This window comes from Erpetoichthys calabaricus, chromosome 1 (genome assembly GCF_900747795.2).
Source record: "Erpetoichthys calabaricus chromosome 1, fErpCal1.3, whole genome shotgun sequence".
NCBI lineage: Eukaryota > Metazoa > Chordata > Cladistia > Polypteriformes > Polypteridae > Erpetoichthys > Erpetoichthys calabaricus.
In genome coordinates this window covers 106,798,606-106,826,575 of record NC_041394.2, presented here as the reverse complement: position 1 = coordinate 106,826,575, position 27,970 = coordinate 106,798,606, and the positions used below count along the sequence as shown (strand labels likewise).

General features: G+C 36.7%; 1 protein-coding gene across 1 annotated transcript; it reads right to left on the bottom strand.

The window, feature by feature from the left end:
• Window positions 1–2,273: 2,273 nt before the first annotated feature.
• Window positions 2,274–26,414, bottom strand: strap (serine/threonine kinase receptor associated protein). Its single transcript, XM_028804863.2, has 9 exons — window positions 25,943–26,414; window positions 25,264–25,399; window positions 20,764–20,845; window positions 19,519–19,591; window positions 15,288–15,387; window positions 13,496–13,633; window positions 8,874–9,010; window positions 3,838–3,987; window positions 2,274–2,818 (listed from the first exon to the last, which is right to left on the bottom strand). Exons 1-9 carry the CDS (start codon window positions 26,052–26,054, stop codon window positions 2,757–2,759), a joined length of 990 nt encoding a protein of 329 aa, XP_028660696.1. The 5' UTR covers window positions 26,055–26,414; the 3' UTR covers window positions 2,274–2,756.
• Window positions 26,415–27,970: the final 1,556 nt, after the last annotated feature.

The window sequence follows — 27,970 nt, the reverse complement described above, 5'->3', positions numbered from 1 at the left end:
TGCCTTAGTTTTAATTGACTTGACTCGGGCCCCTTAGTTGCTTCTTTTCCCTTAATTAGCAGCCAAATAATAATAAGACATAAAACAAGCCACCACATGACCAGCTCACCCGTCCCCATCACACAATATCTTAAAATAAAGAAAGGCGATGGTCTTAGTAGGGATGATCTGTCAGGTCACAAACATTTTGAATGGTTTTCTTAGAAAAAAAACAGAAAAATCAACAGAAATACCTGCTGTGGCAGAATGAGAGCAGCAACAAGCCATGGAATTAAATAACAAATTTAATTAACAGCAAAAATCAGCCTCTAATTAAGAAACTGGTTGGAATGGAATTGGTTTGAGTTTGAAGCCCCAATTTAACTGGTTATCTGTTGGCTCATTTCTGTTTGGATACCATTTAATGAAGAAAAAAAATCAATTCAGAGGACTGAATCCTTAAAATCAACCACTTTCTTTTTTTGTTTTAAGCACTGTTTAACTTTCTGCCTCCCCATGAATTTCCTTTTATTGCTTCTACCACTGCTTAACCCACCAAATAATACATTGAGAAGGACTTCCATTTCATATTCGCGGAAGTTCTTCTTTTTTACACATGCTTTTGCCATTGTCTTTTAACAAAGCACTGAATGGAAGGGACAATTTATTTTGATTTGCATATTCAAATAGGCAAAATTCCGTGAGGGTTGGGGTGGAGCTGTACGCTCATGCATGTGCATTAAAATTCATATTGATTAGGATTTATATACAGTATGTTATATTTTATATATATATATATATATATATATATATATATATATATATATATATATATATATATATTGCTTACACACAGTTTTATGCATCTTAATTTTTTTGTGCATGTGCACATTTCTAGTTTTGTTCGTACACCATATTTTAGTGCGAATTCTATGCAAGGTGTTATACATGATGTCCCTGGTCTTGATTGTTCACTTTCATTTCATCTGATAAATGACATAGATCAGAGGGTAAAGCAGGCTATGACAGATCAGAAAAGAGCTTAATGGCTTTAGGCCTCTGAGGAGGGGGTAATCGGATTTTAGAATTAACTAACACTAAAGAGATAACCAAACTGATGTGGAAGGTTCAAATAAGTCCTTTAACAGACCTATAGAAAATGGACCTTGGTTACTGTGACATTCTTAACTTTAAGTGTTTCAGAAAGAACAGTCTCTTAGCTTTCTTCACAATAACAGAGGGGCTGACCTCCTATTTGAGATTGCAGGATTTGAAATTCTTCACTCCCACAAATTAACATAGACCATTAATTAAGATCCAATATTATTCTCCAAAAGGCAAATGAGGTGTCCTACAACCATAACCAGTAGATGCAACTCTATGATGACCTACTAATGAGCCCCTTATCACAATGATAACAACTGATGAATATCTCACCAAAACGTTATTAGTGGTTTGTAGTTGACAAAAAAAGTGTCCAGGGTCTCAAAGATCTGAGGTTTTCATTTTAAGATTTTATGACAAATTGTGCAGCACCCTCATTCCAACAGAAAAGTATAATGAGCATGCAAACTTCATCAGTTGTACATTTAGTAATATTGATCATGTCATGGATGCATGTTCTCTTGTGTTTTGTTTTCTTCTCCTACAATGGGTAATTACCTTAGTTTACAGTTTATATTTTCTGGATCCAGTCCTTAAACCCACTTAGTTTTTAGGGCCACACGGGCTATAACCCATCATAACAGCTATGTGCATTCCAGCAAGAAAAAATTGTGAATGTGCACACTGGTGATCGTATATGGTTTTTTATTTCCTACACAAAATGCTTCTAGAATAACATCTGCTTCCCTTGCAGTTTGAAAGCTGAATTAAGTAGGTTCCAGATATGAAGAAATTCATCAACTTTTCATTTTAACTATATTTTCACTATAAATCTGTCAATAGAATCAACTTAAAGATTTTTTTTCTAGCATTTTCTCAATCAGATTTGTAAAGTACTCTATCATGATTTTTGTTAATCTGTAAAATGAAAGCAGTGTTAAAAAAAACAATACACTTCATATTTTAGGCTAATGGTATGACCCGAAGCATTCCATGTTACACAGAAAAGCTACAAATGATTGAATATGTTCTCTCTTTATTTCTAAATTGAGAAATGTTTTTTTTTTTTTACAGTATTTCAAATATATTTGAGAAAACATTTAAACTTGTCTCATTAATTTTGAAAAAGAAATTTCAAACAGGGTGGTATTAAGGATTCATAAAATAAAATCTGAACAAAACCAAATTGCTTCTTTTTTTTTTTTAACCGTTTTTTTTTTTTTTTTTTTTTCTTTTTTTGTGAACAAAATCCTCCTACCAATTCATAATTCTCAAGCATTTCCAAATGGTGTTCACTTTCAGTGTTAAACAAAACAGCATTTATGGTTACAATGCAGAAAATACAGGTAACAAGGTAGGAAATTAAAAAGTCCATTAACCATCTCTGAAAAGGGCAGCAGGCAACTATGTTGCAAAACACAGGTCTACTGCTTGCCCCTTACCCTTTTAAACAGTCTGCCATAGTTTTTACACTTAAGAGATTTACACTTAAGAGATGCAACATACTCTTTCTTAACTTCTCAGGCAGGTGGCCTAATTCCCATAGTTAGCCTTAAAACAAAGGCACAGCAGTCCAGGCGGCTTCCACTTTACAACCTTTGTGTTGGAGTCTCTGAATCAGTAGGAACCAGAGCATATTTTCCCACTTGGCTCCTTGTAGGGAAGGTTAATTTTCATGCTTTAATTTCAGGAGTTGAGCCATACAGTGTATCTGAATTTTCAGAAACCAGTTCCTCTGTAACGATATTAGAAAATATAACCTTGACAAAATATTTTTGTTAATGAAACAGTAAAGTATTTAACACCAATTTATACACACATCTTTAATATAGTACACTACATTAATATTAGCACCCTTCATAAACAAGTAAAATGAACTAAGAAAAATAGTGTTTATCCGTTTGAACTGAAAGGAAAAAAAATGTTTTATGATGAGAAAAATTTTTCTCAAATACCAGCGATATGATTTTTGTAGGGCTGCCACAATATGAGTAAATTTTAATTGAAGTACATTAAGATACCAGCCAAATTCCCTTAATCATCCATCACAATGGAAAAGACCCAAGAACACAATAATGATGTGCAACAAACCATTGTTAAGCTGCACAAATCAGTAAAAGGAAATAAGAAAATTGGTAAACTGCTGAAAACGCCCATTCCCACTATAAGGATAACAACAAGTTTAAACCAAACGGAGATGTTAAGAACTGGCTGGGAAGAGGACTTGTGTCTATATTAATCTTATGTACAGCGAGGAGGACGGTTTAAATGACCAAAGTGTTATTCAGGTGTAAGCTGGTTGCCAGCATCAGAAAGTTTCAACAAACAAAAAAATAAAATAAAAAAAATTATGAGATACCGGCACCCAGCTTCCTGGGCTTCTTCTCCACGACAAGATAATAGGGGACAGGTTTGGAGCCGTATGAGCATTTAGTCAAGATTCCCCTGACTGCCTCCCACGGAATCTGTACAAGGCAAAGACCACTGGAAGAAGACATCTGTCACTCCTAGAACAAGGAGCAGGGATTCTCTCTCTGCTAACCTGGAAGCCAGAAACAACTCTCCAGAGGTGTTGGAAGAAGGCACAGAATATAAGGAGGTCTGGTTTGACCAGCTCAACATAGTGCTGCTGTGATATTTTTCAGAATAAGGGAAATACATTTGTACACCCATTTTGAAAACTTTAGTACTAACAAAAATGGCACAACGTCAATATTATCTTTATTTTTAAGAATAAATGGACTGCCTACTTACCAGGAAGAACACACTTCCATAGCCCGTAAGTTTTACCAACTGCTGTCTGCCAAAGTCTAAGTGTGCCATCTTCAGAGCCACTAGCATACAGCTCTCCATCTGGACTAAAACGAACACAATGCACTGGTCCAAAGTGGCCTTTGTAAGATTCTTTATTAAAAAAAAAAAAAAAATTTGGTTTAAGACTGTGACAGAATATGAAAAGTCAATACAGGAACATAATTATAACTAATATATACAGGGATAAAAATTGCTGTATAACTACTAGCATACCTCAAAGAAAGAGGATTTTGTACATTTTTTGCCAGCTTCTAATCCATAAAGTTGGCTTTCTGCTACTGATAATTTTGCATTTAGGATTAACTATGGATGTGAGAATTGTGTCCCCAGTGTTTTGGTACCAAGTCAATACTTGTATGCCAAAAATGTAACAGTACTAGCTTAACATCTTGAAAAGAGACCATGTCTAGAGATGAATATCATGCAAATTAAAAAAAAAAAAAAAGTTAGCTCAGAAATAAGTTAGAAACAATCAGCACAAAAATTAATGACAACGACTGACTAATTAGCCAAGAAATAGATTTCTGCATGCCTTGAGAGCACCATGATGTGACCAATTCGTTGTGAGTTTCAAATGTTTAACTTGTAGATGGCAAGATTAATAGTTTTTCACATGATATCAACCCAAGTTTTTACCTTACTAAATGTTTATAATGGTAGCGGGTTATCACTATGACGATTGCACTTGATCCACCCCTACCACCTCTCCCAAGCTCCCTCAGATGATCACAGTTGATTCCCTTCCCCACCCCCAATCTCCCCCAAAAGATGATGATTAGGGCTGCACGATTAATCTTTTTTTTCTCATGATAACGATATTTATGACCCACGATCAGTTAATAAATATCGTCGCGATTTTACAGTATAAAGACCAAACTGTTTTTTATGGGCTGAGTTTACGGATTAGACTGCGTCACTATGACGTTACTGCGTCTAGATTGCAAGCGCTTTCTGAAGCAGTAGAAGTCAATAGCAGCAATAACAGTCAGTCAGAATAAACATATGATGGCGGAGCAACGTGAGGAAGGTGCAGAAGTGCGATCGTTAGTTCCTAAAAAGGGGTCATACTCAGTTGTCTGGAACTATTTCGATTTCGAGGAATGTGATGTTGATCAGGTACGAGTCTTGTGCAAACTTTGCTCCTGTTCCGTCCAAACGTCCCAAGGTAACACAACAAACCTCATCAACCACCTTAAAAGCCACCACAAAGTACACTATCAAGAATTTCAACGACTGAAGGCACAAACAGCAACAACAAAAAAATTACCAGCCATCCACAACACAGACAACAATATCAGGGACATTGTTCAACGCAATACCATATCTGCCTAGCTTGCAAAGACACCGGGAAATAACAGAGGCGATCACGTACCATATAGCCAAGGATATGTGTCCAATAACCACCGTGAGCAGTGAGGGGTTTAACAAAATGATCGCAACACTTGATAAAAGATATAGCATTCCCTCACGCAACCATTTTTTCCAATGTTGCGCTGCCCTCACTGTATGCGAAATGCCGAAAAGAAATAGAAAGAGAAATTCTCAGGCTCAGCCTTGAATATTTTGCTGCCACGAACCGACTTATGGTCAAACAGAACTGTGGAACCGTATTTGAGCTTGACAGTTCATTTTATTGACAGCGAGTCTGAGATAAAAAGCAAGCTTTTGCAAACTTCGTTTTTCCCACAAGACCATACAGCGGAGTTTATTGCAGTGGGCCTCAAAGAAGCGATGTCCGCTTGGGGCTTGGTGGAAGAAAGACTTGTGTGCATCACAACGGACAACGCAGCTAATATGATTAGGGCAGCATCTGTCAATAACTGGCCGAGGCTACACTGCTTTGGTTACAGACTTCATTTACCAAAGGAATAATCGTCATTATTAATCGTGATAAAAATTTTGAGCAAAATAATCGTGATAATCATTTTTTCTGTTATCGTGCAGCCCTAATGATGATCATGCTTAACTTATCAATGGGGCCAACTGATGATCACCATTGGGGTTATGAAGACACTTAAACTGAAAAAGGTGGGTCAAAACACCAGAAATGTTGAGGAACAATGTCATGAACATTCCTAATATGAGTAACGGATTCATACTTGATTGTTCTACAGATCCATCCTGCATATATATAGGACTGTGGGAGTAAACTGAATGTTGGTGCTAACAGTTGTGTGTAAAAATTGATGACAAACTAATGCTCATTAGTATAACTCCTAATACGAGACGAATGTAGTGAAAGCACATGCAGGTTTTCATATTTCAATAGTACATTGGAATTGTGATGCAGTCTCAGTGTTACAATTAATTGAATCCAAGTAATGCCAGTCCAGTACATTTTCTGGATTTGTACACAGGTGAAGCAAAAACAAAGTACAATCACTCATGTAACATACTCTGAAAACAGAACAACAAATGTTTTTTAGAAGGGTTCTTTAATAAAGGATTTATGCAAAGTTAGGACAAACGTTAAGGGACAAATTAAAGGACCAGGGGCCTTGTTTATAAAAACTGCACAGATCTGAATGTGAAAATATGGGCACTCCAAAACATTTAGAAAACTTGGCACAATTTACCGTTTGTATACATCATAATCACTTTGTAAATATGGGTACGCGAGTATGCCTCAAATGCTGTCCTGAAACATCTATACATGAAGCACGCTAACCAATCTGATACACATGAACTCATAATGCTGGAGAACTTCCTTGGCTGGTAGACCATGTAACCAGCATTCAAGAGTATCTGGCTGTGCTCTGCAAATGAAAGTGCTCTGGGGTTCCAGGAAAAGTGTAATGCACCATCATCTAGGCAAGAAGCCATGATCACCTGGCACATTCAATGACATAGGTTGTTGTTATAATGAATAGTACAGCCCAAATGAAAACACCAAGGGTTCAGCTAGTTACCTTCCCCAACAAGCCAGCCACCACAAACAGCACCATCAATTGGTCAAAGTTACTTTGCCGAAAAACAATACCCAAATCCCCTGTCAATTTTTCTTTTATAAATCCAGACATGTGTGTGGGATGTTCTGTACACACAAAAAAAAAAAAGAGGCTTGAAAGCTTTATAAATGAAGCCCCAGATGTTTGTGACATTTGAGGGAAGATTCAATTTGACTTAACTGTTAAATGTTACTCTTTAGTAAGATTAAAAAATGCTAATGATGCAAATGTAATTCTTACAAAAATAGTTTAAAAAAAAAAAAAAAAAAAAAAGTTAGAAAACCCATCAGAGAAATTCTCTGACAAAACACGTTGATACAAATACTGCTTTAAAGAGTTTGTCTAAATTAAAATACCCTTAATTTTGGAATTCACAAATTCAGCAGTACAGATGTTTGAATTTTTATTTTTAGTATTATTTTAAGCTGTGTTTTTCAGTTACAGGTGATAAAATGTTAGAGAATAAAATTAAATTATGCACATGGTAAAAAATTTAGGTAGTCCATGATGATACAATTCTTTATAAATCCTATGCTAAAATCCCCCTAAGATAATAATATCAAATGTGCTGTTAAACTGGGGGAATTCCAAGTTATGAATGCCAATACTAGTTTACCTAAATGATAGCCGAGCAACTACTTGATTGATATAACACACAGTTTTAAATTTGCAGTAACTATTAGAATATAAAATATACAGATACTATCACAGAAAAAGGCACAATATTGTCCACTTGAAGTTTAGGGCTAGCTTTAATTAAAAAGACAGTGAAAGGGATTTCCGTTTTTGCTCTGGTATTGAATAGGAATAATATCATAAAATTTAATTTGAATTGGTATCAAATACAAACATGTTGGTAGGGAGAAATTCCTAGTATTAACTATAATTAATTAGCAATATATATTATAAATAAAATTACTTCGTTTGTAGAAATATTTTGCCATATATGAAAAATCCACCAACTGTAACAATAGTAAATAATAGAGGCTACATGGGAGAAATTAGAATATAAATCCTGCAGATGCCTTCCTCTGCTACTGAACTTGATGGAGGCAATTTACATTGGCATTTAAAAATGAAAGAGCTACATTAAAAAGATATAGGCATACAGCAACTTGGGATTGTGATCTAGTGAATGTGGGGCTAACAAAAGCTCCATAGATTCAGTCAGTGATGCCCATTTTCTTGTCTTTAGAAGCGTAAAGTTGACCCAAGATCAAAATAGTGTAACTGTAGAAGTTAAGGTGAAAATGTGATAAATATGACAAAGAAAAAGGTGTCATAAGAAGGTTATGAACCCCATAAGCCTCTTCAGAAATGGTCACAGAACACACTTGGAGTACTTTGCTCAGACATTTAGTTAGCAGGCTGTACCTAATAAATCATACAATGTGGCTTACACTAACTTAAGTATCTGTTCATCTTTTAGCCCAGACAGATGTGGGGGAAAATAGTTAGCTGTTCTTTGCAAGCATTTTGTTGCACGGTACGCACATTAAGATGGGTATTGCATTCATGTTTACAGTGTTATTTTTGCAAGCAACTCTTTTTATTGTAAACATGTACTAGTAATCTTTTTTTTTTTTTTAATTTCTTAAATCATGCAGAGGAGGAGGAGATGCTAGGTTTTTGCTACCAGTTAAAGCAACAATTAACTGGATACCCTATGTTATCAAGTCTGATACACACTCTCATTTTTGTGGTATTTAAATTGTTTTTAATAAAGTGGTGTGACTTAAAAACAAGAAACTAATGTATACAGAGACATTTTACTGGCAATAATACATAAGCATTGTAACGGGGTAGGCTGGAGAATTATTAATAATCACTTGTGATTATTAAACACGTGTTACCGCACTTATCCAAAGTCTGTAACAACAACTGATCATACAGCTGCTAAAAACAAAAAAAAAACAAAAAAAACAAGACATTTCTAGACAGGAACTGCTAAACTACAGAACTACAAACCATCATTGTAATTCACCAATCATAATTCTGTTCCTTGTGTACAAGGTAATTAAAGCTTACCTAGTTCTTCTTTTGTATTATAGTCATATTTATAAAGTTTGAAGTCATCACCTCCAGCAACAAAAAAATCTTTATCCGGGTGAAGAGATGCAGAATTAATTGGTGCTGGTGCATCAACTGTCTTGATTAAATCGAGGCTTAAAGAAAGAAAATAAAAACAAGATTTATTGCAGCTGAGGAGAAATTAAATACACAAGCAAACAATTCGGTCTTACACTTATGTCCGTGTTCCATTTACAGAAAAATCTGCCTTCCCATATTGTTTGTACAGAAACACCCCTACTCAGCCATGAATAACTATGTTCTGTATATTGTACAAAGAAACAAAAATATTAAAATAATAAAATTACTTTACGGAGACATTTAATTCCTGTTTAATAAGACAATATGCAGTATTTGCCAAAAAGTTCTTCCAACTCCATAATCCTGATCCTGAAGGGTCTGAGAGGCAATAGACTTTTTTAGCCCTGCAGAGGACACAAAACATTTATCTACCAAGAAAAATAATTTGGCAGGGATTTCTGACACAGCATAAAGGTAACAGAAAAAAGGAGCTGAACATTTAATTAAATGATACATTTCAGTAAAACCAAGAGCTAGACCAAAAACAAAACAACACTTTTGAAACAAAACATTATGTGCATTGAATCCTTTCAGGGCCAGTTCTGAAAAAAAAGCAGGTTATACAAATTACCTTGAAGTTAAAGAAAACCAATACCTAACTATATGAAATGTTTTAGTACTGTATCCGCACTTTTAGGAAGGAACTTGTCACTACTTACCACTTCAAAAGGATTACTTGTTTATGTATAAATACATAGCTCACAAAGCTTGTTAAATAAACATTTTACTTCATTGTCATTTTTATGACAAAGTTTCTTCATTTTAAAAATAACGGAGTTAAGATAAAACAAGTTTTTAGATTGCTCAGGAAAGAAAAAGGTTTGCATTTTCTTTAAATTGGTGTTGCAGGTGCTAGTATAATTTTATTACCATGTCTGTTGTTCATGTTATTTCATCATAAATACCATTATGAAGGATAATGGTATCTGTAAAAAGTGTGTAATTAAACAGGTTTAACCACTTATGCAAATGGTGTCCTATTGGTTGAACACTACCATATTTCAAAGTTGTTTATGTATGCTGCAATAATCCCATAATTCAATATTTGTATATTCCCAAGGGCATCTTATTAAAAAAAAAAAAAAAATCTGTTATCAGTAAAATATGCGATTTTCTCACATAAACGTGGACGCAAGCAGCACATCACAGCTGAATGAATCTGCTTTAATCAAAGATCCCACCCTACAGCAAGCCGCACACAATAAAAGGCTTATTACAATTGGAGAGATGAGGTTCAGAGCATTCCAATGATGTCTAGGATTGGTCATTCATACCCCAACTATACATGTCACATCTCTCTCTATTATAAAAGGAAATCCTGGAAAGCAAAGCAAAAGCAAGGCTACAATACGTGATCCTCTCGGAAGACAATTTTAAAGACACTTGCCACGGTGCAAGACATACCCTACTTACAAAAAAAAAAAAAATCAGTAATGTAAAGGCAGTCACGCAGCACACAAAGCTGCATGGCTCTCAGTGCATATAAAGTGTATAAGGTCAATATGGTAGAAATGAAATGAATAGGGTAGAAATGAAACATCGACGACTAAACGAAGACGAAAGAAAAGCGCGGAGAAGAGAGACCCAAATGCGGTGGAGAGAAAAAAATGCTAAAAAGAAAAACAATAATCTAGGTGCAAATTTAGAAAATAAGGAAAGTGATAATCACCCCAGAACAAGTGGAATTGAAAACAAAGCACGTCCAATAGGGCTCAGAATTAAAAGATTAGAACTTCATAAACGGGAGCAGCATTATACGTCCTGGAAGAAAGAGACTTAACCATGCCCGAGCCAGAAATAAAGGACAATTATTGTTTTTACAACATCACGTGAAATAAGTCAGTGAGCCATCATTTAAAACAAGTCCACAGACTTCTAACTAAGCAGTTGTTGGATTGCTTTTGGCAGACACGCATAATGTGCTCCCAGCTCTTAAAACAACGACATGCGACAAGCAGAACAGGCAGCTCGCCAGCAGGTTGAAGCCTTTTTTGTTTTAAGTGACTGATATGTCCAATTGAGGGGGTCGGAGTACAGCACGGAAGACTAATAGCGGGGTACTGATTGATGCGGTATGGAGTAGGCGAGACCCGGGGGAGGAGGGGTCGGAGAGGGTGCTAGACAGTTGTGTTTGGGGTTACGAAGTCGGCGATTGTTTGAGTAAAACTTTATTACGCCAGTCGCTACAGTATCAAAAAAAAAAAAAAAAGATAGTAAAGATCTCATTAGTGCAAACAAAAGGTGATTAATCATCAGAGCCAGGTGTAATTGAACAAATAGCAGGACAAAGCAAGGTTGTCCCACAACAGTTAAAGCAACGACAAGTTTAATTTCAAAGAATACACAATTCAGTCAGGTGTATATTTATGGTGACGAAGAAGTGATGCAAATTTTAACAGGCGACAAGTAAGGTGATGTATATATTCCGCGAATAACATTAGACACCAAAGGAGATCGTGATATGCCATTCGTATTAAAATGTTTACAGTTTACCGTGAGAATAGCTTTTGCTATGACAATTAACAAATCAAAGGGGACAACCATTAGAAAACGTCGGATTATTTATTAGAGAAACAGAAACAATATTCACTCACGGGCGATTATACGTTGCGTTGTCACAATGTATCGCCAAAAACGGATTCATAATTCAATGCGATCTTGAAGAAAAGGCAATTCCATATATTGTTTTTAATAAACCTTTAAAGTAAAAAGTGCAACTAATGAAACTGAAACAATTCCAAAGAAAAAAAAAAAGCTTTTAAAATTGTATATCCGATTAACCAAACAGCGGCACGGTGGCGCAGTGGGTAGCGCTGCTGCCTTGCAGTTAGGAGACCTGGGTTCGCTTCCCTGGTCCTTCCTGCATGGAGTGTGCATGTTCTCCCCATGTCTGCGTGGCTTTCCTCTGGGTGCTTCTTCCCACAGTCCAAAAACATGCAGGCTGGGTAGATTGACGATTTTAAATTGTCCCTAATGTGTGCTTGGTGTGTGTGTGTGTGTGCATGCCCTGCGATGGGCTAGCGCCCTGCCTGGGGTTTGTTTCCTGCCTTGCGCCCTGTATTGGCTGGGATTGGCTCCAGTACACCCCAGTGACCCAGTAGTTAGGATATAGCAGGCTGGATGATGGATGGATGAATTAACCAACCACAGGGGTTGGCGAGTGAAGCGAGCTGGGGGCGGAGCCCCCTAGTGTGTGTAAAAGAAATAAACTAGGTGTGTAAGAGCTGATCTTTTAGTAAGTTCCGTGAGAGTGCATTGGGATTGTTTGGATGATGTGCAGATAGACAATAAGAAGTAGAGACTTTTTTTTTTATTTTTTTTTAAAAAGGAAAAAAAAACGCCACTAACGAAGTCCTAAATAAGTTCAAACATGCTAGCGATATGGAATATAAAGACCTTGAGTCGGATTCTGATTACAGTTTTGACTACACTGAGAATGACATTGACAGTCTCGATGCTATGCTTGATTTGTAAGTACTGCTTATAGGATAATTTTCAAGTGTTGCAGAATGCAGTTTTACAATTTAAGTGACATGGGTTCAAGTTTAAGAGTACTGCAAACATTTCTTATTGTACCGGTGAGTACTGTTATGCTGTACCAGCGCATCTTGAACTTCCATGTTAACATCTTCTCTTCAGTTGAACGTCACTGTATCGTGCTTCTCACAACACATGAGAAAAACAGCTGCTGACTGTTCGCTGTATAATCCCACTGCCATCTCTCAGAGTTAAAACCTCATTTCTAATCCTGCTCGCTTCACCCCTTGCTCTATCACCATCTTTCAATCAAATCCTAAATGTACAGGCATGAAAACAGAGCTATGAGAATTCAATAAAAACTTGCCACAATACAAGCTGACAGTTTGGACCACAAAAGAAAATTGATTACAGAGTTGAGCATCTTAAAATCCAGTTTTTTGGAGAGAAACTGTGCATGCTAAAATATACAAATAAAAGGTGATATAAAGTAAATGCTAGAACAGTAAGCATTTGGAGTATATCTAGAAAAATGTTTTAAAAACAGAAAATTAAATTTTCCAAATAGTTGCCTCTGCAGTTTTATTTTTGAAATCATACAGTGACAGAAATTATGTTGTTTATGGTAGGAGTATATTGATCCAAACATCGATCAATAACTGATATTGCTTATTCATATCTTTTCATTCAAAACAAATATTTTTAGATGCCCATTATTCAGTTTTCCACCTTCAACTTTCATTGTAAAATTGAAACTGCAATAATGTGTGGCTGTGCAAAGTGCCATTACCAGCTTCCCAATTCAGAGAACAAACGTAAAGATTACATGCGAGAGTGGTGCAGAGATGCTTGGAGCCTCTTGTGCCTGTAAGTGACACTGTGGGAAATATGGAAAGGAACAAGGTCTAGTAGTATCTGAAATGAAAGTCACTGCTACTTAAACCTTCTCATGCTTAAAACAGGAAAAATAAAACCATCTGCATAAGTCTTAAAACTATAGAGCAAAAAGACATAAGCCTTACCCAAGAGCATTGTAAAAGGCAACCGTTTTTCCATAGGTGATAATTAATATTTCTCCATCTGGAATATATTCCATGCTGCTAACAGATGTATCAAACTGAAGAGTTTTCACAACTTCCATACTAGCTCTGTCCCAAAGTCTTCAAAATAGAAATAAACACAACAACTAGACACATAGTATCTTTTACAACCCAAAGGTTTAAACTTCTAAACATATTACAAAATAGATAATTACACCTTAATGAAACCTGAATAAAACATACTGTCTTTAAACTTATAGAAGCATCCACATTTTTATTATTTATATGCATAAACATTTGCCCTTGCAAATTTCACCTGCTTTGGTGAAAATGAAAGTAACAGGTGAGTTGGAGAGGCAACATATATCCAATGCAATATTACCAAATGGCATGGCGCATCCTGATATGCTTAAGTTACACAGAATGTGTATGTCAGGCAGGTTTTTGTACATGAAATGGAACATTTTTTCTATGGATAGGTCATATCTTGCTTTTTACTACAGAAAATACTGGCTGCTTAGATCTACTGCAAAGGAGAATGAAAAAGTCAGGAATTTAATAATAAATATGCTCATGTCTGTGCGACATTAATTTGTAAAGATTTGATGGATTAATTTTGAGATGGGATAGGTAAACTGAGGGCAACAAGTGGTCACAGCCTACAAAGGTTGTAACCCACACATTTCTGTTGGTATCAGGTACTTAAAAATTCATTTACTTCAGACGTGTACACATTATAAAACAAATACCAACTTCTGTTCTGTGTGTAGATGAAAATATACTAAAAAAAAAAAAAATTCCAGAACTGTGAAATCACCATATTTAAGAACCAATACATGGCCTATATTAACCTGCAAGGTAACAAATGGTGCCATTGTAAAATGGTAAAATATACAGTCCTCTTCCACAATTATTAGCACCCCAGGAAAGATGAGTAAAAAGGTTCATAAAAATGTTTTTTGTGATTTACCTTAACCTCACAATGGGTGGGGGGTAAATCCAACCATAAACTGAAGTAAATTTATTCCAAGAAAATAAATAAATAAATAATAATGCCTCATCTAGAAATACTTTTTAACAAAACCATAATTTTAGAACTGTAAAATATAGGCAAATTTTCAGAGGAGAACCCATTTTTTTTTTTTTATAGCCATTTCCTGACTTATGAAGTTCACACTATTCCCTCATTTTAAGTATGTGTTCTTTTATCTTACCCATGTTGATGAATGAATGTGGGAATTTGGCCTCTGTTTACAACCCAGTAATAAATGGACTGCAAGGATTATGATTTCAAAAATCTAACACGCTCAGATCAACATAAAAAAGCAAGATATAAATGAAAAAAATGCTTAATTTACACTTTGTTCATAACAATTTCTAAGGGTGCCAATAACGATGGAATGTAGTTCGGTTAATAATGAAGAATTTTTTATTTGAATAAATTTACTTGAGTTAAAAGGTTGGATTTCTCTCTTTCAGTGCGTAATTAAGGTAATTCAAAGGGTGAAATTTGTATAACCCGTTTTATTTTCCATGTACTGGGGTGCCAATAATTATTGCAGGGACTGTGAAATGGGTGTGCAAAAGCACTTACTGACAAAAGATGCTTGTGTAAACAGGAATGATGGCAGTGCTGATTTCACTCTGTCAATACCAATAAGGGGTACCATACCTTTACAGAAACTGACCACTATTTTAAAAGTGGACAACTATTTAAGTCTGTAATTAACCAAACGTTTCCACCAGTTTATTTGTAGAAAGTAATACTTCTTACCGCACTGTTTTGTCATCTGCAGCTGAAAGGATTTGTTTATCTTCATTGCACCAAAGTGCCTTCTTTATAGCAGAAGTATGTCCACTAATCTCTTGAGGATCTACAAAGCAATATTTTTACAGTTAAAGATAACTATATACATGTTAAATGTTATAAAATTGCATTCAATGTTATTACAGTAAAAATGAAACTTTTATTCAACAAGATCCCTACTATTCACAAGAATCTAGCTCACAGAAATACTGTGAAAGAGTAGTTGCTCAGAAAACAGGTGGAGGGATTGCTGGAACTGATCAATTGCCCAGAACTGACACATTTTCTTTTAACACCTACTGCCTTAAAAATTGTTGTTGGCTATTGTAACCAAGCCCATGTTTTCATTTTTGTAATGAAGCATTACATTGGCAAGTTTTAAAATTTCATTAATTAAATCATACATACTGAAATTTCACACGGTGCAATCCTAGATGACAAAAATCATTCTGCTTGTTAACAAAAAAATTTATATTTGTGTTATTCTTCATCAAATCACATAACTGCTGTATTACACATTTTCAAAACCACTTAATCCATTACAGTATTGCAAGTAGCCCTGTTATTTAAAGTTTTTCAACTACATATTTCATTATGAAAACCATAATTAGAATGTACAATCCTCTATCAGATAAACAGTGCATCCGGAAAGTATTCACAGCGCATCACTTTTTCCACATTTTGTTATGTTACAGCCTTATTCCAAAATGGATTAAATTCATTTTTTTTCCTCAGAATTCCACACACAACACCCCATAATGACAACATGAAAAAAGTTTACTTGAGGTTTTTGCAAATTCATTAAAAATAAAAAAAATTGAGAAAGCACATGTGCATAGTATTCACAGCCTTTGCCATGAAGCTCAAAATTGAGCTCAGGTGCATCCTGTTTCCCTGATCATCCTTGAGATGTTTCTGCAGCTTAACTGGAGTCCACCTGTGGTAAATTCAGTTCATTGGACATGATTTGGAAAGGCACATACCTTTCTATATAAGGTCCCACAGTTGACAGTTCATGTCAGAGCACAAACCAAGCATGAAGTCAAAGGAATTGTCTGTAGACCCCCGAGACAGGATTGTCTCGAGGCACAAATCTGGGGAAGGGAGGCACAAATCTGGGGAAGGTTACAGAAAAATTTCTGCTGCTTTGAAGGTCCCAATGAGCACAGTGACCTCCACCATCTGTAAGTGGAAGAAGTTCGAAACCACCAGGACTCTTCCTAGAGCTGGCTGGCCATCTAAACTGAGCGATCGGGGGAGAAGGGCCTTTGTCAGGGAGGTGACCAAGAACCCGATGGTCACTCTGTCAGAGCTCCAGAGGTCCTCTGTGGAGAGAGGAGAACCTTCCAGAAGGACAACCATCTCTGCAGCAATCCACCAATCAGGCCTGTATGGTAGAGTGGCCAGACGGAAGCCACTCCTTAGTAACAGGCACATGGCAGCCCGCCTGGAGTTTGCCAAAAGGCACCTGAAGGACTCTCAGACCATGAGAAAGAAAATTCTCTGGTCTGATGAGACAAAGATTGAACTCTTTGGTATGAATGCCCAGGTGTCATGTTTGGAGGAAACCAGGCACCGCTCATCACCAGGCCAATACCATCCCTACAGTGAAGCATGGTGGTGGCAGCATCATGCTGTGGGGATGTTTTTCAGCGGCAGGGAATGGGAGACTAGTCAGGATAAAGGGAAAGATGACTGCAGCAATGTGCAGAGACATCCTGGATGAAAACCTGCTCCAGAGTGCTCTTGACCTCAGACTAGGGCGATGGTTCATCTTTCGGCAGGACAACGACCCTAAGCACACAGCCAAGATATCAAAGGAGTGGCTTCAGGACAACTCTGTGAATGTCCTTGAGTGGCCCAGCCAGAGCCCAGACTTGAATCTGATTGAACATCTCTGGAGAGATCTTAAAATGGCTGTTCATCAACGCTTCCCATCCAACCTGATGGAGCTTGAGAGGTGCTGCAAAGAGGAACGGGTGAAACTGGCCAAGGATAGGTGTGCCAAGCTTGTGGCATCATATTCAAAAAGACTTGAGGCTGTAATTGCTGCCAAAGGTGCATCAACAAAGTATTGAGCAAAGGCTGTGAACACTTATGTACATGTGATTTTTCAGTTTTTTTATTTTTAATAAATTTACAAAAACCTCAAGTAAACTTTTTTCACGTTGTCATAATGGGGTGATGTGTGTAGAATTCTGAGGAAAAAAATGAATTTAATCCATTTTGGAATAAGGCTGTAACATAACAAAATGTGGAAAAAGTGATGCGCTGTGAATACTTTCCGGATGCACTGTACATCAATAAAATTGGCAAAAATACTAGGAATAAACACAAATCTGTAGCCAAATATTCCTATAATACAGAATGACCACATTTTGGGAAGCTAGTCAAAACTCAAATTTTACCCCAAGGGGAAATCAGCATCGGCATAGGGCCTAAATCAAGGCAAATAGGTAAATAACATTCGATCTGGCTTTTATATACAAAGTACAGTGACGGCAAACTTGCGACGGCAGCTTCAACCTGCACCTATAGACTCTTCAGTACGCGAACGACTCTCCATGCTACTGTTTAGATCTGTGCGGCAGTGGGGGATGTGATAGTAGGCTGCTTGCTGCTTATCGACACATTTACAAGACAAAAGACGCTGACGGAGAGGTGCGAAGGGATTTAAGGTGGGACGGATTTAAGAGTTTTTTTGTAGCCTTTGGTTATTCTAGCGTTAAGGGTGCAATGTACTGGCATTTTTTGCTTATTTAAGTAGAATTTATTGATTCAAGGGTTTTCTAAGTAGATGTAAAAAACAGAATGCCACATAATTCCCTTTTGGGTTATTTTAACTAACTTCAGTCAAATTAAAAGTTCAGATGTATCGCTGGATAATATTTATTGCAGAAATCAATTACAAACCTTTATTTTAAAACATAAAAACAAGCAATACTAAAGATCCAAGAATTGGGATAACATTTATCATGTCACGACTCCTTGGCAATTCCCATCACTACTGCTGCGCACTGATTTTTCTAACTATAAAATTGTCGCAATACCTTTTAGAAACTGCTGTTCTTTCAAAAATATACCAAACTCTGGCTATACGCAATATACACTTCAAAAAATAACTAAAAAACTGGATTCATACTTGCATTTCATAGAGTAAGAAGAAAAATTTCACATTTTATTTCATGTTGATATGGTCAAACCATTCTTAGATTACTTGATAAACACTTTGGTATCTTATTTCAAATAAAAACACAAGATTCCAAGATGTCTGCTCTCTCTCATTAAATAAAATATGCAATCTGCACACTTATATGCTGAAGCTAGCAGCTGTTCACAACTGAATGAATCTGCTTCTATCAAAGATCCCACCAATGTCGAGCCACATACAGTGAAAAACATTACCATTGGATAGCTGTACTTCAGACATTTTCATTTTTTGATTATTTGAACTAAATGTCAGAACGGTTCATAAAGGGCAGTTAATATAATGCATACATGACAGCTACACAGGCCTGTGTGCAAAGATGCATAGAGTGCATGCAGATTGTTTGGTTGATATAGAATAAGACTTGAAATTTGTACTAGGAAAATGTCTTTTTCAAAAAAGAAACACATTTGTTTCAGGAAGTGTGTGTTTTTTTTTAGTTGATGATGGTGTAAACAAGGGTTTTAAATCCTTTAAATATTTTTAAAATGTTTAGTGTTGTACTTACCACCTTCAACCATTTGTAACTCCTATATTACATAAGCAGAACAGCCATTTATTTTGGGGTATGTAATTTAGGCATATTGATGTCAAAAACCCCTTAGAGCATAAGGTGTTTCAAAACAAAATAAAGCCAAAGTACATTCACAGCAACATAACCAAAACAGGAGTGGCATCATGCTGTCATTTCCTTAACATTTAAACAAATTCATAATTTCTGCCATCCCTTCATTGCGAACCAAAAGTGCCACTATTTATAGGTTTCATATATTGATTACAAAACACAGAACATATGTATCCTCACTATTTTACCTTTCTAACAAAAGCTAGTTTTTATAATTAGTTCCATTATGTCATTTTCTGGCAAACATTCAGTATTACATGGTTTATGCTGTCAGCTTCACCTTGTGAATGAAACGCTTGCATATCCAGTGTTACCAACTATTCCACATAAAAACTTTTCCAATTGTAGTGAGAATGAAACATTACCTGCATCTGGCTTGCACAAGTCATAAATACGTAAAATTTTATCTTGCCCACCAGTTAAAAGGTAGCCACTATCCTAAAAGAAAAGAGAGGATAGTTTTGTTACTTGGATGACAATGATATCTAAAACTGGATTTTTTTATTAATTTAAATTTAATATCATTTTTTGTGGTCCTTTTATTTGTGCAAAGTCCCCAATTTTAAGTAATTTGTTCATGACCTCTTATTGTCTGCTGGAATACATTAACTACATTCAATATTAAATTGATAAAAACAGTCTTTAGCAGCAAACAAATAAAGTAATCATTGCATTAAAGAGTAAAAAATAATTAAAACTACAATAAGCAATTTTAAAAAAGTCAATGTAATCAAGAGCCACAAAGACTATGTGCAAGACAGATGAAGTGCTATGCACACTGAGACTTGCTTAGAGTATAACGTGATCATACCTAAACATTAAGAGTTATTACTAATTAACACTTTCAAACTAACTGTGTTCGTGTTAACATTTTTAAAATATCCTTCATGCTAAAAGATTGGTTTTTAGAAGACTACAACATTTTAATACTTAAGACTAAGCAAACACACTCCATGTTTATCAACAGTACTGCTTGTGTAAATTGTTTCATAAAGTGTAAATGCATATGCATTTCTAATCAAATGTTCATCTGAAAAGTAGAAATGAGTATTTTGCCTTTTGTTTTAACATATTTACCAAAAAAATGATTTAGTGTTTAAAAAATACTGGCAGTAAGAACTAAAAGTGTTGCTATTCATAGTAAGAAAATGGGTATTTATATGGATATGGATTTTCCTAATTAAACATAATTAATAAAAAGGTAATTAGTGTGCATCTCTGTGAGGAATAACACTATTAATACTGGAAATAACAGCAGCAATTGCTGGCAGAATGCATGTCTTTTGCAGTGATTACATAATACAGTATAACATTCTTAAATCCACTTGATTGAATTCAGTACAACAGAATATTGAGCCATACTCAGGAAGCTCTGTGTGCCAGGCTGGAGACAGCCCTAACCGGGATACCTCTCCATTCCAGGGACCACTTATGCATATATCCACACTAATGCCATGATTAATTTTGATTTCTAATTAACCTAATCCATGCACCTTTGTTGATACTGAATGGAAAACCCTCACAATGCTCAGCCCATGAGGCAGCAGAACTAGCCACTATGCTACTCCAGAATGATTACAACTTTTCAGAAAATAAGAATAGGTAAATACCTGAGTGAAATTTACTGATTTAACAATATGTTTGTGGGCCAGGCTAAGAAGTTCATCACCTGTAACAGCATCCCATACTTTGCTGTCAAAAGAAAAACAAATAATAATGTTAAAGCAATGTTTTCTCCACTTGTCTTTTAATCATCATTAATTACATAAACTAAGAGTGCATAATGCTTCCACAAGGATTCCAGTTATCATAAAACTGACTACACTGGGGGAGAAAGTATACCCTTATAGCTCAGAGTTTTTCTTGCCTTTGTGCAGGGCAGAAAGAAGAAACAAAATATGTAGGTTAAGTCCATCTTTATAATTAAACTATTTGTTGGAAGGCAAAAAAGTCATCACCTCTCCAGTAATCTATTGCCAAACTAAACAGGGGGGGTGTTCAAAGGCATTGTTGACATAACCTTGTGGCGAATTAAATATTTTACAATTGCTGTGAATCTGTGACGGGAGTACACTGTAATCGGGTTATCTATGGTGTCTGTTTACTTTTGTAAACTCCTTTTCTTGCTCAGCATTCTTTACGCCGATTGGATGCCAAAATGAACCTCACTTTCTTTTACATGAGTGGTGCAATGAATGAACAGGTGTGAAACTTCTGTCTTCTAAGGTGACAGCTCCAGCAGAGAAGAAGTGGAGAGAGTTTAAGCAGCTCCAGTACTAAAATGTGATGGGTCTCCTATTTTTTGAGAAAAACTCCCATCCTTTCAAATATTTAACTTATAATACAAGCAAACACTGTTCTGATCTTTTGACTAGAACAAGTCACAAGCAGTACTGTGTTTTAGCCTTAGAAGGTGAAATTACTGTATCTGCCAGGGTTGCTGGTTTTGACAGTTTTGAAAACAGACTGCTTGCATCATGTTTTCCTAGGTAAAACTAAACCATTTTCAAACAGAAGCTCTACCACTACCCATTCTAAAATTCTTCCACCACTGATCTAAGGTTCTTTTTTCTTCTCATGCTAATTATGGTCACTAGGTAACAGAGGGCAGGGGCTCATACTCAAGGCAAGAGATTTTCCAGATTTTATTTAATTTCAGTAGACATTATGGAAACTCAAATAAAAGCACTGATTATGTGTAATATTGGTTTTGTGTATTGTGTTTTCTTTAAATACTGAATTGAAAACTCAACATATATTACCCAGCCCTGTGCACAAATGCTTTGTGATCTGAAGTGCAACTACATTTTGGATGTCCATCTTAAAAACAATGCTTGCATGCAACAAAGTACTTATCTACAGTGCCCTCCATAATGCTTGGAACAAATACACATCTTTCCTTGATTTACTGCTCTGCTCCACATTTTAAAATTACAAGTCAAACAATTCAGATGCGATTAAAGTGAACATTGCAGATTTTAACTGGTATATTTCAGTCACACCATGTAGAAATTACAACAGTTTTTATATGTGGTCCTCCCATTTCAGAGCACCAAAATGTTTGTGATTACTCAGGTGCTTCATTAGTGCAGGCATACAATACCTAGGCTTGCTTCAAACTACAGACCTTTGGAGTCTGTAGATGCCATTGATCAACAGGAGGACAAAATCTGTGCCAAAGAAAGTCAAAGAAGCCATTATGAGGTTGAAAAACAATAAAACCATTAGACACATCGGTAAAACCATAGGATTACCTAAATCAGCTGTCTAGAATATCATTAAGAAGAAAGAATGCACTGGGTAAGCTCAGTAATTGCAAAGGGGCTAGTAGACCAAGGGAGACCTCTTCTGCTAATTACAGATGAATCCTCACTATGGTAAAGAAAAAGCCCCAAACACCTGTCTGATTGATCAGAAACAGTTTTAGGAGGCAGATGTGGAAGTGTCAGAGGCTACTATCTGCAGAAGACTTCATTAACAGAAATACAGAAGCTACACTGTAAGATGCAAACCATTCGTTAGCCACAAAAACATGATGGCCGGGTACAGTTTGCAAAGAAGTACTTAACCTGCACAATTCTGGAAAAAGATCTTGTGGACAGACGAGACAAAGATTAACCTATATCACAGTGATGGCAAGAAAAATGTGTGGAGACAAAAAGGAACTGCGCCAGATCCAAAGCATACCACCTCCTCTGTGAAACATGGTGGTGGGGGTGATACAACTGGGAAATGCATAGCTGCCACATGTACTGTCATATTTACAGTGGGTATAGAAAAGAATTGCCCCCTTCGAAATATTAATTTTTTTTGCTTTACAGCCTTTCCCAGCTTTACTTACTCAATGCAATCTATAATATCTAAGAGAAAGATATCACAGATACAGTTCAGAAGAACTTTAAAAAATAAAAAACAGGAAAAACTGAGAATAATAAAGGATCACCCCCCCCCCCCCCCAAACAATATTTGTAAACTCAATAATGTGTAACTGACCACCATTTCCACTGAAGACCATGGTTACTGGCTTCCACATGTGATCAATTGTAATCAGTTTGATTAGTGAAGCATAAAAACAGATGTTCCTGGTGCATTCCCTTGCTTGGTAGTGACTGACAGCAAACAACTGACTATGGGTGGCAAGCCACTTTCAAAAGATCTCAGGGATAGAGTTGTGGACGGACATAAGGCAGGAGATGGATACAAAAAAAAAAAAAAAACACTCAAAGGCTTTACCAATCTCAAGGAGCACAGTAAAGTCCATAATAAAGAAGTGGCAAGTGTTTGGTACTACTAAGACCCTCCTTGGATCTGGCCATCCCTCCAAACTGGATGGAACAGCAAGAAGCAAACTGGTAAGAGAGGCTACCAAGAGGCCAATGGCCACTTCGAAGGCGTTACAGGATTTTATGGCAAAGAGTGGTCATTGTGTGCATGTGACAACAATTTCACAAGCACTCCACAATTGTGGTTTGTTCGGGAGGGTTGCAAGGAAAAAGCCACTTCAAGAAAGGCCACATTAAGACTCGTTTGAGCTTTGCCTAGAGTGCACCTTGAAGATTCTGATGCCAAGTGGAAAAAGGTCTTATGGTCTGATGAGACCAAAATCTAACTATTTGGCCTCAATACCAAACGGTACACCGGGCGAAATCCAATGCAGGTCACCAACCACAACACACCAACCTACAGTAAAGCATGGAGGTGGCAGCATCCTGTTGTGGAGGCGTTTCTCTGCGGCAGGGCCTGGGGCTCTCACTAGGGTAGAAGGAAAAATGGATGGGGCAAAATACTGTCAAAATCTTGAGGAAAACCTGCTACCATCTGCCAGAAAGTTGAAGATGGGCAGAATGTTCACCTTTCAACACGACAACGACCCGAAGCACACAGCAAAATTGACCGCACAGTAGCGGAATGGGAAAAAGTGAATGTCCTTGTGTGGCCCAGTCAGAGCCCAGACCTAAATCCCATTGAAAATCTGTGGAAAGATTTGAAGATGACAGTCCACCAGCGCTCACCATCCAATTTGACCAAACTTGAACAGTTCCGTAAAGAAGAGTGGGCAAATATTACTCAATCTAGATGTGCAAAGCTGATAGAGAAGTATCCCATCAGACTCAAAGCTGCCATTAAAGCAATAGGTGCTTCAACAAAATACTGACGGGCTGGAATCCTTTATTAATCTCAGTATGTCTTGTTTTTGATTTTTTATAATTTTTCTGAAATGTAGCTGTGATATCTTTAACTTGGATGTTATAGGTTGCATCGAGTAAGTAAAGCTGGGAAGAAATATTTTTTGTGTGTGTTTTCGTTTAAGGCTGTAAAGCAAAAAAATGGGAATATTTCGAAGTGGGGGATTCTTTTCTATACCCACTGTATCTTCATTGATAATGTAACTGCTGATGACAGCTTCACAATGAATTCTGAGTTGTACAGAAACATATCTGCTCAAGACCTAGTTAATGCCTCCAAACGCATTATTAGATGGCACTTTATCCTACAACAAGATAACGATCACAAACATACTGCTAAAGCAACACAAAAGATTTTCAAACCTGGAAAATTCTTGAAAAGCCAAGCCAGTAACCAGACTTAAATCCAGTTAAACATGCCATTCACATGCTGAAGAGAAAATTTAAGGGAACAAGCCCCCACAAAACAAGCAGAAGCTGAAGATGGCTTCATTAAAGGCTTGACAGAGCATCACCAGTGAAGATATTCAGCACCTGGTTATGTCTATGAATCTCAGACTTCAAGCAGTCATTACATGCAAGGGATAGACAGCAAGGTACTAAATATGACTGCATTGTGGTGTCCCAAACTGTATGGTGTAACTTGTATGTATGGTAAATAACCTTCAATTAAAATCTGCAATGTTCACATGAATCACACCTGAATTGTTAAATTTGTAATTTTAAACTGTAGAGCTAAGGGATTAGGCAAAGGGAAATTGTGTCTTTGTCCCAAATATTCTGAAGGGTGCTGCATATGCAGTAATGATGATCAGAACAGCTTATCTTTTATTATTAAAAGCCACTATTAATTATTGTAAGCAAAAAAATAAATAAATAAAAACGTATGGATAAGAGCACAACAGCTGCTAACCATGTACTTACGCGGTGAAATCTGCTGCTGCTGTGGCTGCTTTTGTTGCCTCCTTATTCAAAGTGGCACCCCAGACAGCACCTTTATGACCCAGAAACGTTCCAATCCAGTCTCCTGTGTCACCCTGGCGTAGCATAGGTTTACCATCTGGGGAGAGAAAGCAAAAGTTCGTGTGTGAATACCTAACACCTTGCCTGAACTGTTAAGCAGTATAACATTGAAATAAAATTGGCAGCTTGTATCGATGCACTGAAAAACAACTTATGAAAACAAAGAATGTCAAAAACACAATTTCAATCACTGAAACACTTTTCTTGATTGATCTCCTTCCTAGGCGTTTCTAGGTCCACTATAAACATTAACCACGTACTACAGTATTGCGTTATATTTAAATACTTAACATATTTTTAATTTAAAAAATTACCTGTTGCCGAAACATCTGAGATTCTGACTTTTAATTTTTACCTGAACAACAGATTACAATGAAAACATATAAACGAAGTAGTAAATATAACCTTAAAAATGTGATTACATATTAAAAACATTACTAAAGCACACTCACATAAACACTGCTTTCTATACACAATTGCTGCCAGACAGCTACTTTTTTAAGCAAAAAAGCGAAGTGCAAACCACTAGCAAAGAGTACGTAACGCACTCGTGTTCCATGCGGACTAAATCTAAACTTACCTTTGCAAGCACTGATAAGAAAATAACCGTAAGGCGTTATTCCACTGAAAGCTAAATCAACCACAGGCCTGGTATGACCAGAACAAGTAAGAGGAGTTTGCCTCATCGCCATAATGAAAGCGACTGAAAATAATAAATAACAAGGCCCCAAAAGAAGGAAATCAAAGTTTAGAACACGAAATGAAGCTTGAGAATTTCTGAACTTGTCCGTCACCCCGTTGCCTGCGCTCCGGCTCAACGTGCTCTTCCCGCAGCACCTCCTAAGGGGCAGCTAGGAGCTACTCGACTCCCGGCACCGGAGGGGTTTACCGGCAAACAGCACAACACCGCACCGCCGCCTGCACCGACTAGCTTAAAGCCGGTAGGAGGTTTGGGATGGAGGGGGGAAAATGAAAGAAAGAGGTAAGGGTGGAAAGGCAGGAAGTTAATATATTTAGTCAGTGACGCATGTCGAGGACGGAAGGTAATGGAAATTGTGTCCGGAAGGAAACAAATGCGCAACAGTTTGTGGGCCTGATGAAATACCACCTATTCCATTTCAAATTATATTGCATTAGTTTAAGATTTTAAGATCTGAGAGTAATAATATACCAAAACTGTATAAAAACAGTCAACCCTGAGTTAATTATGCAGTAGTAAAGATAAATGTACTAAACCAGTAGAAACCACTGCAGGACGGCTTCAGTTTACAACTGTCTCTCTACAAGACGCGAAATAGGGCGGAGTCATAACTCGGAACCCGCCCATTTCTGTCCCGCCCCATTACAGAGAAAATGTGTGCTTTATATTGTTATTTCTCACTCAAAATTGTATTAATTGAAGTGCAAGATACAACACAGACACGAAACAAAACAGGCAGTTGTTAGGATGATATGTATTAAATTCGAAATTAAGTACTTTACATAATTTCAGGAAGTCGGTCGCTGCGAGCCTGTATTGCACAGCCTTCAATGCCCTACAGAAGCTCTGTTAAGCCTCAGTTGGTCAAGTCTCTGGTGTGTCCAGTCCAAAATCAGTCTGAGAACGCACGAGAAAGGCAAAATCGCTCCAGTTAACGTAATTCTGTGTTTCACTCCTTCAGGCTTTAAGAATTAATGTATGAAATATATTAATATAATGGAGGTTTTTAACAACTCAAAACATGGTTTACACGTTGTAATGGCTAATTTGTGAACTTGAATTTAGTTAATTAAGTCATAATAATAAAAACAACTAAACCAAAAAAAATTACTGCTGTCAATACTATGCGCCAATAATGATTTTTCCTTTGTATTACACTGAAAATCATTTGCTCTTATATATGTATGTATAGGCTACCCAGAAATTGCCAATGAGCTAATTCTGTGCATTGCATTTGTATTAACCCTCTGCACCATTCGCCTGACAAAATAAACAGTTGGGTTGTAACAATTAGTGTTTGTATGATTAAAATCAAACAGTTCATGTAGATTCCCAAGTCTTGTATTGATATAATCTATATCTTTTGCTCTTGCAGAATTAGAGTTCAAAATCACATTTATTGGTCAAGTATGCTCACATACAAGGAATTGACAAAAATTTTTTATGATTCTCTAAGTATAGTTACATGACAAACATACGAACAATTGATAGTAAGCAGTGTGAGAAGTAAATACTAAATTTAGTGCTAGCTATATGTAAACATATTGCAAGATTTTGGGTGTGGGGGTGCTCACACTGAGCAAAGACATCCAAATTAATCACTTGTGAGCTTCATGATCTGTGGAAAGAATCTTCTTATACCTGTTTTGGTGTAGTTTTAGTCTATACTGCCTGGAAGATGGGAGAAGTTCAAAGAGGTACTTATCTAGATGTCAGTGGTAAGAGATGATTTTACAGCTGTCGACATCCCTTCCCCTTGTCGAATTTTGGAGGGGGGGGGAGTTCCCTTGAAGTTTTACAGCTATGAAAGTGCGGGGGTGGTGGGGGTGCCCTCTTGGAGTATATCCACTGCTTGGGATTTTGGGCCTTTAGGTGGCTGCCCAAACCTTTATAAATTAGCACAACAAA